The sequence below is a fragment of the Artibeus jamaicensis genome, unplaced genomic scaffold (assembly GCF_021234435.1).
Source record: "Artibeus jamaicensis isolate MK-2021 breed Jamaican fruit bat unplaced genomic scaffold, CSHL_Jam_final scaffold_461, whole genome shotgun sequence".
NCBI lineage: Eukaryota > Metazoa > Chordata > Mammalia > Chiroptera > Phyllostomidae > Artibeus > Artibeus jamaicensis.
Window position 1 is genome coordinate 2,328,520 of NW_026522045.1, and position 13,870 is coordinate 2,342,389.

At 41.0% G+C, this 13,870-nt stretch overlaps 2 protein-coding genes across 2 annotated transcripts; both read right to left on the minus strand.

The window, feature by feature from the left end:
• Window positions 1-6,335: 6,335 nt before the first annotated feature.
• Window positions 6,336-10,369, minus strand: LOC119062488 (kinesin-like protein KIF20A). Its single transcript, XM_037163477.2, is given in 4 exon segments — window positions 6,336-7,316; window positions 7,318-8,699; window positions 8,702-8,735; window positions 10,100-10,369. Coding segments are annotated over 4 exon segments (2,667 nt in total).
• Window positions 10,370-12,552: 2,183 nt separating this feature from the next.
• Window positions 12,553-13,157, minus strand: LOC119062489 (protein phosphatase inhibitor 2 family member C). Its single transcript, XM_053657468.1, has 2 exons — window positions 13,024-13,157; window positions 12,553-12,979 (listed from the first exon to the last, which is right to left on the minus strand). The coding sequence occupies exons 1-2, from the start codon at window positions 13,155-13,157 to the stop codon at window positions 12,553-12,555; spliced, it is 561 nt and encodes a 186-aa protein (XP_053513443.1).
• Window positions 13,158-13,870: the final 713 nt, after the last annotated feature.

A 13,870-nucleotide genomic window follows, 5' to 3' on the forward strand; every position in this document is an offset into this window, starting at 1 on the left:
TTTAAATGTGTTGCTGTCCTTCTTTTGATTGTGTGATGAAGCAAAAATGTATCTACCTACTCCTTCATCTTGGCATGAAGTCCAGAAAAAAATAAAATTCTTAACTCAAATCATAAACCTATGAGAATAACCTATGATATTTGAAATAAAATAAAATAGTGAACAAATAGGAATACCATTGAAGAAGAATACCAATAACCACATTACCCATGCCAAGCAAGTCACAATTTTTAAAGCTAGAAAGAAAATAAAAATATTATATGAAAAAGAAAAAGAACATGAGCTGACAGAATGAAGAATGCTTTTGAGAGACAGAGGGAGGAGAAATAGTAAGATTATGGAATAGGAGCATAGCATAGCATAGGGAAAATAAAATTTACAGCAAAAATAAGAAAAGGCAGGAAGAAGACAAAATGGAGTAAGACAAGGAAGGGATACAATATGAGAATTAAAGTAAAAAATAAAATAAAAATAATATAAAATATAAATTAAAAGAATAAAATATAAATTAGCTGGAATACAATTGAAAAAATGAAGAAATATTAAAAGGCTATGTGAAAGGAAGAAAAAACACAAATTCTGAAGAAGAAGAAGATGAAATTCATCCGAGAATTTTGGTGGTCACCTTCTCTTTCTGCATGTGTTTCTGCTTTTTCTATCAGTTTAAGGTCCTGGGGTGGGGCACCCAAATTCCAGAAACACTGCCTGTATCACCTTCACCTGCCTCTAGAGGAAGCCCCTATTGTTTTCAGAAAGGTGGAACCCATGGTCTCCCTTGGGAGGCACTGTACATTCTTCTGGAAAAATTGTGGTTGTGTTCCCCTTACCCCTGAACTACTGGTGTTGGTCTCTCCCAGCTTATTTTCAATAATGTATATTTTCAGATGAATTAGCTGTGTTCCAAGGGAGGGGCCAATCTGTATAAGAGGGTCAGCTTTTCCTGCTTGGTATTCACAGGAGTTTTGTGTGTGGGCCAGTGCTGGGTGGTGCCCTTATTGCCTTTGCTGCACAAATTCTTGGTCTCAGTGCTTTGCTGGCCTCAGCGAAACAGGGCCCTAGGAACCAGTGTATTTTGTATCCCTGAAAGAAGTTCAAAATGGGCCCTTTAGGCATTTCTCTAGCTGTCTTTCTCTTGTGGAGATGCACCTCACAGTGGGTTCTTGAGCGTTACCTGCCTATTTTGCAGATCTTCTCCTATTGGTGGTGCTTTCAATTCTGCAGGAGGTGGGAGCTGGTTTTGATCTTCCCTTCCCAGAGGTGTGATATCCTCCAGGAAAGGAGGCTCTGTCCAGCTTTAAATATTCTCAAGTGTTCACCCCCTGCCCTTCCAGTTCCCAGCCCACTGCTGTCACAGCAAACAGAGACCCAAATTCTCCACTCTGTGCAGCCTCCACCTTGCTAGCTGCACTGGGCTGGGGCCAAGAAATCTCTTCACTGTGCACCTCTCTGATCAATCTGCATGCTGCACTGAGTGGGAGTAAACCACACCCTCAATCCTTTCCTCTTGTTGGCAAGGCAGCTGTGTGTGAAGTTCCTGCCTAGAAATTTCAGCTCCCCTTTTAAAAAAACTCTATCTGGGCACTCCCACTGCAGCACTGAGGCACTGCTAAGCTTTTCATACATACTACCTCTCCAAAACATTAAGAGTCTCTGACAGTCACATCTTTCCGTGTCCAGGCTTCTCCTCCCAACCCAGGTGCAGATAAAATGCCTGTCACTCTATGACACTCTCACAGTGGATGTTTGCCACTGCAGCTACGGGCATGCTGCTCACTGTGTGTCTGTGTAGCCTGGATCTCCACAAATTTGTGTAACCAAATTGCTCTGGGCCCGGATCTGGGGGTTCCCTTCCCTGGGAGGGGAGTCAGCAACTGGGCTGTGATCTCTGATGCAGCACAGATGCCCAGGCACAGGGTATCTTCCACCTGTAAAATTTCCTCACCACCTGTAATGAAACATCTTCTGTTCTCTTTGGCTTCAAAACTTTATATCAGCTAAGATTCCATTCAATGTTCAGTTTATTTTTTAGAACATCAGCCAAGTGTCCAAGCTGGGAGGAAGAGCAAGTGGGTTCAGCTTCCACCTACTTGGCTGCCATCTTCCTAAGTCCACCATGGGTAATTTATGAGTGTGGGGGTGACTTTCCTTGAAAGTCCCCTCCGCTGCCACAGATGAGAGTAAATATGACTGAGACATGACGTGATCTGCTTGGGGAGGAGAAGTGGCCATTTTCCCAGAGGAAAAAGACCTTGAGCAGTGGCCAGTTTCTCAGGGGAAAAAGGTATTGAGTTCTCTCCTCCAGGGGCTTTTATTGGGTTGTAATACACAAGAATACAGTGTGGCAAGGATCAAACAGTAGATAACATTTCAAAGAAATCTGAGGGTTTAGTATGAGTCAGAGACTGTCAGGAACAGAGTTTTAGGGTTTCCTGCGTGAACCCTTAACATATGAATGAAAGCACTCTTAGCAGAGCAGATTTCACAGGTTTATCAGGAAGTCTTTGTGATGCCATTTTTTCCCCAGGACAAGCTCTAGCAATGTAAGGAGCTGCACCTCTCCCCAACAGGTATTCAGGCTTAAGGGGATTAGAGCCAGGAAGTGCTTCTCCCAGAGAACATGGGGACTCGGACTATCTCAAAGCCGGGGGGTGAGAGTCCATTGCTCTTTGTTGCACACCCCCACCCAGTCCTTCCATGAAGGCCTCCCAAGTGATCAAGTCTGGCTTAGGTTGTCCCCTGCTGTGAGGGGTCTTACCGGTCATTGATTTCCAACCAAGCTTTGGGGGCAAGGAGAGGAAACTGAGGCAGCATTTGCTACCAGAGATAAGCTTTGTCTCCTATGGCTTGCATTCCAAAGGTTGTCCTTTGTCCTTAGCCACAAGGAGTCGAGATACAATTCCTAGGACCTGGAAGAGCCGTCCACAGCATATGAGCACACCTGTCCACACTGTGCTGAGCAGTTTTTGACCAAAAACAGAATGGGCCCCATGCCCCACCATTTCTATCTGCCCAATCTTTCCCTGAGCAATCTTTTTTGCTTGTTTCCCTGGATTAAAAAAGTCCTCAAAGGGAAATGTTTTGCCAGTGTGGAAGAAGTAAAACAAAACAATGGCAGAAGCACTAAAAGGCATCAAAATTGAGGAGTTCAAAACCTTTTGAGCAGTGGAAAAAACATCTCAATAGGTGTATTGCATCAAATGGAGAGTACTTTGAAGGTAACTGAAGTTTAAACATGTAAGAATAAATACACAATTTTTTATAAATAAATTCCAGTTTATTCGGTGTCCCACTTCATATTGTTAAAGAGCGATAATTGTGTGACAATGCAACAATTTTGTAAACTCAGGCCTATTTTTTGGTTTCACTTTATAAACAACTACTCTTAAAATGAAGCACAATAATGCAGGTAAATATATTTCAGAATATTCATTTTTGCCTAACCATATAGAAAGCTGCTTGTAGAACTTTAATTTGCTTTTCTTAATGACACTAGATGTGCAGCAGATATTATTTCAGGTCTTCAAATATGGGGACTAAGTATCAATTTAAACAATATAGCAGGTTGCACAGCTAGTGAACCAGAGAGCCAGTTGTTGAACCAAGGTTTTCTCATATGTAGCTCAGCAGTTTTTTCTTACAATATATTTTTTCACAGGCCTTTATAATCTTGATTCATCATTTGTTTCAGTAGAACATCATCAACTGTCATTTTCATCATAGTACAATAATCATGATTCAATGTATTGGCTGGTACTGTGATCTTTCTAAGCTTTTTTTTTTTTTGTTAATTGTCTCATATCTCAGTCTGAGTTGGTTACTATGGCAACAGGCCCTATAGAAATGCACAAGATAAATAATGGATTATGACTCTTCACATGCATCCAGCTAGGATACATTTAATGAAAAGCCACTCAAAATTTGAAAGAATAATTCTCATATATATGTTATGATCCACATGTTGAAACCATTTATTTATAAATAGGTATGCCTATTGAAAGTCCAGGTGAGTTCTGCTCGTTAGGAAAACATTTTAAAGAAGTTACTTTAGCTTTGCACTTAGCAGAATAATTAAGCTACTTTGCTTTTATGGTTTTAACAGTTTTCAAGCTTAAAAGCCTCACAAACACATAATGGCCTTGTTGTTTTGCTTTGTCCCTCTCAACCCCCATTAGATGTAGGTTACATTTACACTATAACAAGCTCTTTGAGTGTCTTGATTTACATATTTTAAAGAACAAATTTTTAGAAAGAACTTTGGTAAGTGATAATATCTGTAGATTAAGAAGTCTTAAATTTATTTTGTCCACAGAGCACTTGAAGGAGCAGGGTGTCCTTTGCCCAATGAAGAAAAGGTGAAAAAGCACATGGAAGCTGCTTTAAGGGTTTAAAGACTCATCATATAGAAGAGGCAGCTTATTCTGCAGCTCTCCAGAGTGCAAAATGATGACCAAAGTGAAAAAGTGACTGTCACTGAGAGCTTGCCAGTATAGAAATGCTTGCCTTGTAAAGTGGTGAGCCCCTAGAGAGGATCCCTAAAGGGTGGGATGCTTGAAAAAGAAAACTTCTGGGATCTGTTCAGAGCTACCTAATTCTCACATAATACTTGTGAACATTTATTGAGCTCCCATATGTTTTACATATTTTATTTCATTTAGTCCTGATAAAAAAATCTTAGTAAGCAGACACCATTGTTATATAAACAAAGAAACCGAAGGACACCAAAATTAAGTAATTTGCCCAGTGATACTTGTTAGATATAGTGGATTTGGGATTCAAACTCAAGTAATTTGGTGCCACAGATAAAACTGGTAACTACTATGCCCCAGTATTATATAAAATGAGTTTTACATTGTTTCTGTGTGACACTAAATGTTTCCGAACAGCCCTTTCCAAGACTTTGTGCCTATTAGTAACTTCACTTTTACCAGTGATATTACATAAGTATGCACAATGTCTAACATTTAACCAGATACTAAAAGTACAGCTACTATAATTGTGTGTGTGTGCGTATTAGGGAAATAGTCTGAGAAATCTGGAACATTATAAATGAATTATCATGAGTTTCTGTTTCAGGCCTCTGTCTTCTGTCTACTTCTTTATTAACATCATATGCTGAGGTGATCCATCCTGTTTCATGACTTTAAATATCATCTGCATGTTGGTGACTCCTCAAATTTGAATCTCCAGTCTTGGCAGGTAGAGAAGCTTTGACATCTGGACACATCCAAAGAACATTCCCTCCAAAAGCTTATCAATACTCTGTGTACATAGCTTTTTACCAGAAATATATTTTTCTCTTTTAAATTGAGTTTTGCATTTCCACATTACACTGATACATAAAAAAGAATATTTTACAAGTTATATTTTCATTGTCCAATATACAGTAACTCAAACCATATTATCTGAAAGCTGTGTTAAGTGCCACTCATTTCAAATACTCTTTTCAGCCTTGAAACTGAACATAGAAACTCTACAAGGTATAATGTTTGAGAGTTAGGTTGAAAATAGGAAGATACAGTAAGCTAAAATTCTAGACTCTCTTTGTTCTAATTATATAATCAAATGATTAACAGTTAGGGGGAAATGGTTATCTAAAAAGCTTGGAGACATATTAAATTCACTGGAAAGCGTAAACTTTGAAATCAGACATATCTGGCTTTAATCTGCCATTTGCTAGCTGTGTGACTATAAACAAGTTGCTTAATATCTGAGACTCATTTTCTGATTTGTAAATTGGACAAAATCTTATAAGGCTTTATTGGAATGAAAAAATATTCTGAGCATAACACCTGTCAAACAGTAAGCTTGAAATAGTTATCTACCTCCCCTCTCAGCTCCTATTAATGCTTGGTCACTCCAAATAATGTTTTTCTGTTATAGAGTATAAGTGAGGGAGTTGAATAGGAGAATGGAAGGTGGATATAAACTCTTGACATTCTAGTTCAGTGAATTCTGTACCCTTAAACTCTTAGTTTTTTCCTCTTTAGAGCTTTAAGTTGTTTTGTATAAATGAAAAAAAAAGCTCTGCTGCTTTACATTCATATATTGTGACTTATTTAGACTGCTATTAACTTATTAGATATTTTTAAGTGTGATTTTTTGTGAACAATATATTTAATACAGTTTTTTTTGTGTATGCATAGAAACCATATAAGTAAAAAAGTATGAGATTACATAGGTGATTATATTACAAAAGGAGTGGGACCCAACTAGTGTCCGAATACTGCATCTTGTATCAAGTTCCAGGTATATGGTGAAGCTTAAAAGAGACCTATTTCTCAAGCTGAGCAGCTGACCCACTCAGGACACAGGCTGCATTCTGTCTCCTCACCACCTCAGTATTTTTTGCCAAAAGGCCCAGATTTGAGTAAAGGGGAGCTTCGGGAGCACAGGATCTGAGCATAAGGGCTACAGTTTGTTGAACTTTGGTGGGTGGGTGTTCGGGGAAGTAAGTTTCGAAGAAATGGTTTCTTTCCTGGGGGCTGTTGGTTTGGTTGCTGGTTTTCTTGGTTGGCCCCAACACGCTTTTTGGTAGAAGCCTGGCCTTGGAGTTTCAGCACAGTGTGATACTGCTCTGTGTTGCATGCTGCCTTCTTCCGAAGATCCAGTTTTACTAACATCATGTTATTTTGCAGCTCAGCCAGGGTCTGATCCTGTTTGATTAAGATGTCATCACAAGCAGTCAAGGCTTGGTGAAGTTTTCCTGCCCTGGTGCTGTGGCAACAGGCCCTTTCTGCTGGCTGGAGAGACTTGCCAAGTTTCTGAAGCTCTGTCTGCAGCAGCCTTATATTCTTCTGGCCCTCCTCTAACTTCCTGTCCACATCAGTGGTGAAGGGCTTGGCTGAGGGTGGCAGTTCTAACATTTTCTGATACTTGTGCAGCTCTTCAGTGGTGGCATTTAGCTCTGCTCTGCACTGGTCTAGTTTAGCTTTAACCTCCTGGAGCTGCTGGGTGGAGGCAGAAGCTGCCAACCTTTGGGACCACCGTAAGGACAATTCAGACCCTGGTTGTTGATGGGCCATTGGCTGTTGTCTGGCTTTCTGCAAGAGAGCTTATAGCTCTTGAATCTTCTCATCCCACTCCTGAAGCTCTTCTTGGTAAAAACTTGTCAGTGACTCCTGGAGGATCTTTAGTTTCTCCTCATACATTTCCTCTAATAGTTCCTTTTGGGTATCCAAATGTTCACTGCACCACTGTTCACGCTGTTGCATCTGTTCCACCATCTCACTACAAATTTCATCATGGAGCTGCATCTCCAGCTGCAACTTTTCCTGCCGTTCTTTCAAAAGCAATGCTTTCATGGCTTCTAACACCTGTTAGGAGCTCCTCTTTGCCATACATGGAGATGTCAACTTCATTTTCAATGTCATCATCAAGGCCTGGGTCTGTCTTAGTTTCTGTCTCTAAGCTGGGAGATGCCTGCCGACTGTGTTCCTTGATGAATGAATGTAGTGATGGGAACCCTAGTTGTACAGGTGGTACATGCACAAGCTGGCTGGCAATAGCTGAGAATTTGGCCACATGAAGGGTTTCATCATAGGTAGATGCGCATGGATTTACATTGAGAATCATGCAGGAGTGGCCTTGGCCTGTGAAGAAGCCTTGGAACACTCGAGTCAATTTGCTGTCGCTGAATGGAACCAGGTTCTGCTTTGACCAGTTCTGCTGGTTTTGGCATAGGGCAGCAATACAGCGGCCCAAGGCATGCAAAGAAGTGTTAATATTTCTGGCTTCCTTCAACTGCTCACCATTCTTCTGATCTTTGCAGCGTTCTGAGCCAGCAAGATCACAGAGTGACAACTCTCTGATCTTGGGGACCATATCCCCTTCTCCTTGAAGGTGGAGGATCCGAATGGAGAAGATGTCATGACTGTGGCTGGAGTTCTGGTTCAGGTGTGTGCTAACAAAGCTCTGGTTTTTACGACCCACTTTCAGGAGTTTCCAGGCTTCCTCAGCATCTTGAACATCAATCCAATTGAGATCTTTCACATAGGGATTGCCATTCTGATCCTCACACAGTCGCAGAACCTGCCTCTTGTGTTGCTGGCTAGGTGGTTCTAACAGGTCATAAAGCAGTTCATTGTAGATCTCAAAGAAGGAGACCCAGATGGAGAAGCGAATGTCTGCAGGGACACTTATGGGGGCAGTGTCTGGCTGTGCCCAGCAGTGATTTGTTTCATCTAGCTGGTTACTGCTGGTAAACTGACTGGTGGAGGAGAGCCCAGCAATGCCACTGTCAAAGCTGGTGCTGGTACCAATCCCATTTTCAATGTAGACACTCCTCTTCAAGGAGGTAGACAGCTCCTCCTCTTGGAGGCTTCCATTCAGCAGGGCCAGTTTCTTCATTCCCTCCTGCCTGATCTGCTTGCTGTCAAGCCAGATTACCTCGTTAGAGAGTAAGGGCTTCAGATCAGGTAAGGGATGAAGTTGGCCTTGGAGACTATTGAAGATCAGAGCTAGGGACTGGGGCAGGATCCCTCCATCTTTGATAGTACCTTGAATCATGTGGGTTTTCCCTGAATTGGTGACTCCATATGTATAGATAAGCCAGTTCTGTCCTTTGAGTACATCTTTTACCATGTCCTTCACTGTCAGATTGAAGAAGGATGCTTGTCCTACTTCTGGCCCAAAGATCTGGGAAAAGGTGAACCTGTGAGTGACTTAGTCAATTCCCTGCTCATTGCTCTTCTGGGCAAAGGATCTTTGGGTGCCTGTAGAACAAGCGTCTCCACATTCTCTCCTTTTTTTTTTTAATTTATTTTTTTTATTGATTATGCCATTACATTTGCTCTATTCCCCCCCTCCCTTCCCCTCCACCCTGCATACCCCCCCCCCCCACCATTTCCCCCTTTAGTTCATGAACATGTGTCTCAAATTCTTTAGATTCTGTATTTCCCCCTACTATTCTTACCCTCCCCCCTATGTATTTTCTATCTACTGTCTATGCTACTTATTTTTCTGTACCTTCTCCCCCCTTCCCCTCCTCCCACTCCCCTGTTGCTAACCCTCCATGAGATCTTCATTTCTATGGTTCTGCTCCTGATCTAGCTATCCTCTTAGTTTGCTTTTGTTTTAGGTGTGGTTCTTAATAACTGTGAGTTTGCTGTCCTTTCACTGTTCATCTTTTTTATATTCTTTTTCTTAGGTAAGTCCCTTTAACATTTCATATAATAAGGGCTTGGTGATGATGAACTCCTTGAATTTGGTCTTATCTGAGAAGCACTTTATCTGTCCTTCCATTCTAAATGAAAGTTTTGCTGGGTAGAGCAATCTTGGTTGTAAATCTTTGGTTTTCATGACTTGGAATACCTCTTTCCAGCCCCTTCTTGCCTGTAAGGTCTCTTTTGAGAAATCAGCTGACAGTCTGATGGGAACTCCTTTGTAGGTGACTGTCCCCTTAGCTCTTGCTGCTTCTAGGATTCTCTCCTTCATTTTAATCTTGGCTAATGTAATTATGATGTGCCTTGGTGTGTTCCTTCTTGAGTCCAACTTCTTTGGGACTCTCTGAGCTTCCTGGATTTCTCGGAAGTCTATTTCTTTTGCCATCTTGGGGAAATTCTCCTTTATTATTTGTTCAAATAATTTTTCAAACCCCGCCCCCAAACACAGAGTCACAAACCAGCGACCTGGGTCGCCCCGTCCTGGTAAACAACTAAGGCTTCGCTCCGCTCACTTAACAGCACGAATAGAACAAAAATGGCTCTAGGACAACTCAGAGCCCCAGAACCGATAGACCTAGGTGATGAAGAAATAGCCAGTCTTTCAGATGCACAGTTCAAAACACTGGTTATAAGGATCCTTACAGAACTGGTTGATTTTAGTCACAAATTAGAGAAACATATGGAAGCTAAATTAATTGAAATAAATGGTGATACAAAAGATACCAATAGTAATGGAAAGAAAATTGGGACTCAAATCAAGGGAGAGGACCAGAAGGAAGAAAAAAATGATCAAACAGAAAGGAATGAAGAAATAAGAATTCAGAAAAATGAGGAGAAGCTTAGGAACCTCCAGGACATCTTTAAACGTTCCAACATCCGAATTATAGGGGTACCAGAAGGGGGAAAGGCACAACCACCAGTTGAAAAATTATTTCCACATTCTCAATACAGATACAACCCTGGTCCTCCTGCCGTTCCAACTCTGAAGGCAACAAGGGCCTAACCCTCAAGTTTACTTTCTCAGTACTGTCCTCAGATGGAACCTGCTGCTTGTCCTCCAGGGAAGTGGAGATGACAGAGCAATCTGACAGCAGGTCTTTATGAAGCACAGACTCCAAATCTGCAGCTGTGGACTCAAACATGGGGGAGACTACAACCTCCTCATCAGACAGCAAACCAGCTGGTGGAGAAAGGATACCTTGTGACATAACAACTGAAGGAGCTTAGGTCTGAAGACAAGACACTTATTTCTCCTCTGGTACCAGTCGACTCAGATTCCCCTTTAAGTGTGATTTTTAAAGGTATGGTTGTTTTCTTATGATTTTTATCAAGGCTTGGAAGAAAAATCCTATTTGGGGGAAAATGTTGATAATTTCATATAGAGATCAATGACAAAATAGGATATGCAGGACAAATACTACTTCACAGGTAAATTTTGATATCTAAAACACTACATTTTCTGCTTCCATGTACAATATTTATCTCAGAATATTCAGAATATGACAAATAGCTGAGAGTAAATCCCTCTTCTCTCCTAATCTTGGGAAATAGTAAGCTGATAACTTTAGAAATAAATGCAGAACACAAACTCAGAAACAAAGTTTATAAAGATCTCCAAATTCAGTTCTGTGTGGATTTATAGGAAGAAGGAAAAGGGATTTTCAGGTTTGGCTTTTGCTCAAGTTACATTGCCATGTGGGTATAAGACCAAATGTAACAATTAAAAACAAGCAAATTGTTACCTAGTTTAGAGGATAGAAAGGGAAAAATTGAAAGTAATGGGTTGTTTGGAAGAAAAAGAAAAAATATTAATGCTATACATGGGACTGTTATTAACATTGTTCTTTTTCCAGTACAAAATGCCTTGGAAACTTGCAGCAAATGTTGTGCACTTAACAAAATATGTTCTCATATTTTCTTTCTATATCTTATAGAAAGACTAAAGGGAATTCAGGTATCCCATGCTGTAGGGGACCGGTTTGTTTTGTTCTGGCAAATGTGACCCAGCTCTGTATGGAAAACCTACACAAGGGAGATGGTGGGGAGGAGTAGACACTCAAACCAGGTTTCCTCTTGGGAATAAGGCCTAGAAAATGCATACAGACTGTTATGGCTTGCTCTTCCTAAAACTCCATCACCCTGGTCTGAAATAACAAATGTGTATTGTTTATCTTCAACGTAATTTCCAAAGCCTGTGTGAACTTTCCCAAGAACAGAGCTAATCAGCTTGCTACCTTTCCTTTCTGCATGTGTTATTTTTATTTCTTTGATTGTACTTAAAATGCAGACAACAATACTCTGTGTAATGGATAGTAAGTCCTTCTCTGATGTAAAACCTGAGAAAAATAATAAAAGCCTGTCCAGGCAAAGGTCGGTGTGTCCTCCCCTTGAGAGAGTGACCATGCTGTCCCTTTTTCTCCACAGGATTGCTGTAGCCTGTGCATTTGTTTTTATTTTCAGTCACAACAGGCAGACTCTGGCTGTCTGCCACAACATGCACCTTGGATTTCACTTCTCTGCCCCTCATCTGCTTGCCTTTTTCAGTGCCACCATCCCTCCCAAAATTCCTTCCCTTTCTCTTCTTTTTAAAATATACAGATGCCTCCTTGGCCAGGTGGCTTAGTTGGTTGGAGCATTGTCTTGTACACCAAAGGGTTGTAGGTAGGTTCGATTCCTGGTCAGGGCACATATCACTCATGAGACCATTCTTGAGACCTTATGTCTTATTTTATGAATATACCATAAAACAGTATGGTATACTGTCTGGAGGCTCCACCCTTGACTTTCTAAATCAGAATCTTTGAGAATGCAGCCTGACAGTCTAAAATTTAAACAAGCTTTCTTAGTGATTACACTCAAGTTGAATAATCACAACATCCAATGATCATTTATTTAAATCTAACATGATTTAAATTACTGAAGTTTCCCTCTTCCAATGATAGTTTAATCATAAGAACAGAGTAGAAACCTCTGGGCTAGATGCTAGAAGGCAAGAGACCAACTCCTGGCTATAACACTTCCTGAGCACATAACCTGGCTCTCAGTTTCCTAATCCATAACACAAGACTAAAAACTTTCTGGCCAGACTAACTCAGAGGGTTGATGAAGAAAACAAAAACAACAAAAATAATGGAAAATTATTTGGAAACTGTAAATATCTACACAATTTAAAATGATTTTAAAATTTTAATTTTACCTAAGATCATCTTTTATTTTTTTCCATTTAATCTACTTAGAAGTTTACTATTTAATTATTACAGCACAATTGAACTGATGGTATTTCATTACTTAAAGCAAAGTTCTACAGAACTAGACACAGTCTATTATACTAATAGGGTTTGACAACACTTGCAGCATGAATAGATGTTTTCTATGCTTAGCCTGCTGAAGTTTACAGTTCATCACTTACAGGGCCGTCATCTGGTTTTCCTGCCGTAGTCATCTCTTCATTGGTAACAGGTGGGATTTCTTCGTTTTCAGCACCCATTTCTTCACCTTGGAGTTCTTTTGCAATTAATTCCCTACCTAATTTCATGTGCAGTCCTTCGCTGTAATGCAGCTTCCTTCTCAATTCGAACTGCCGCTGTCTTTCTTGTTTATCCATGAAGATTCTGCTATGTGCCTGCTTGCTCTCTGGCTCCCCCATGACACTGTTCGGCTCGGAGAGATCAGTGGCGGCTAATTTCTTAGCTAAGGTATCAATAGCGGTGTCTCCAGTCTGGTCTTCTGTTTCTAAATCACGCACGGTATCTTCTTTGCCATCTTGAAACCTCAGGTGACGAATGTTGGGCTCATTTACCTTCCTTAAATCATAGTCTCTGTATGCAGACCGGCATGTGGCAAGGATATTGACTCGTCCCACCTCTTAGCCTTTTTAGTCTGTACTTGACTAGGCCCTCCAGACTGCTGGGCAGGGACCACCACCGAAGAATTCATGGAGCCTTTGTTTTTCAGGATCCCCTTGATGGGTCTGTGTGAGTTGGTGAAAGTAGCCATGGTGGGGATTTGAAGAAATCCCTGAGCGATCTCTGGGCCACGGCTGCCTGAAGCGCTTCAAGTTGATACTGAAGCAACGTTCGTTTGGATCTCGTCTCCAAGACACCTAGGAACCATATTGGACCCATGTCACAAAGGACGTCATCCACAATGGTTGCCATGGCAATGATTGCCAACGTCACTGCCTCAGGGCCCACACTGATTTTTTTTTAATGAAGTAAGACAAGAAATATCCCTGAGTTGCACGTGGAACAGGAAAGCACTGTTTTATGAATTTCTATATACACTGTGTATGAGGAGGCTATGAAAAATGCATTTCTTAGTGTGGATCACTGTAAAAAATTCCAAAGCCAATATTTTGGTTAGAAATATTGGTGGCATTGATACTATACGGCAGTTAACTTCTCTTCCCTTCTGTTGCCATCTACACTTCGCTCTCCTTCCACCTACACACACAAAACTCCTTGACCCCCTCTGCTGCTCTGCCTGCTTCTCAGTTAATGGCCATAATATTCAGACACAACTCCAGCTGGGAACCTGCGCATCAATCCCAGTGCCTTCATATTGCCATTCTCCAATACAGCCCTCAGGTACTGGCATAAATATTTCCAGAAACTCTCCAATTCTCTTTCTTCTGCAACCACATTGTTCCCTATAACCACTCCTGCCATCCATCCTCTTACCTGCCAGGCAGAGTGGCCTTTTAAAAACAC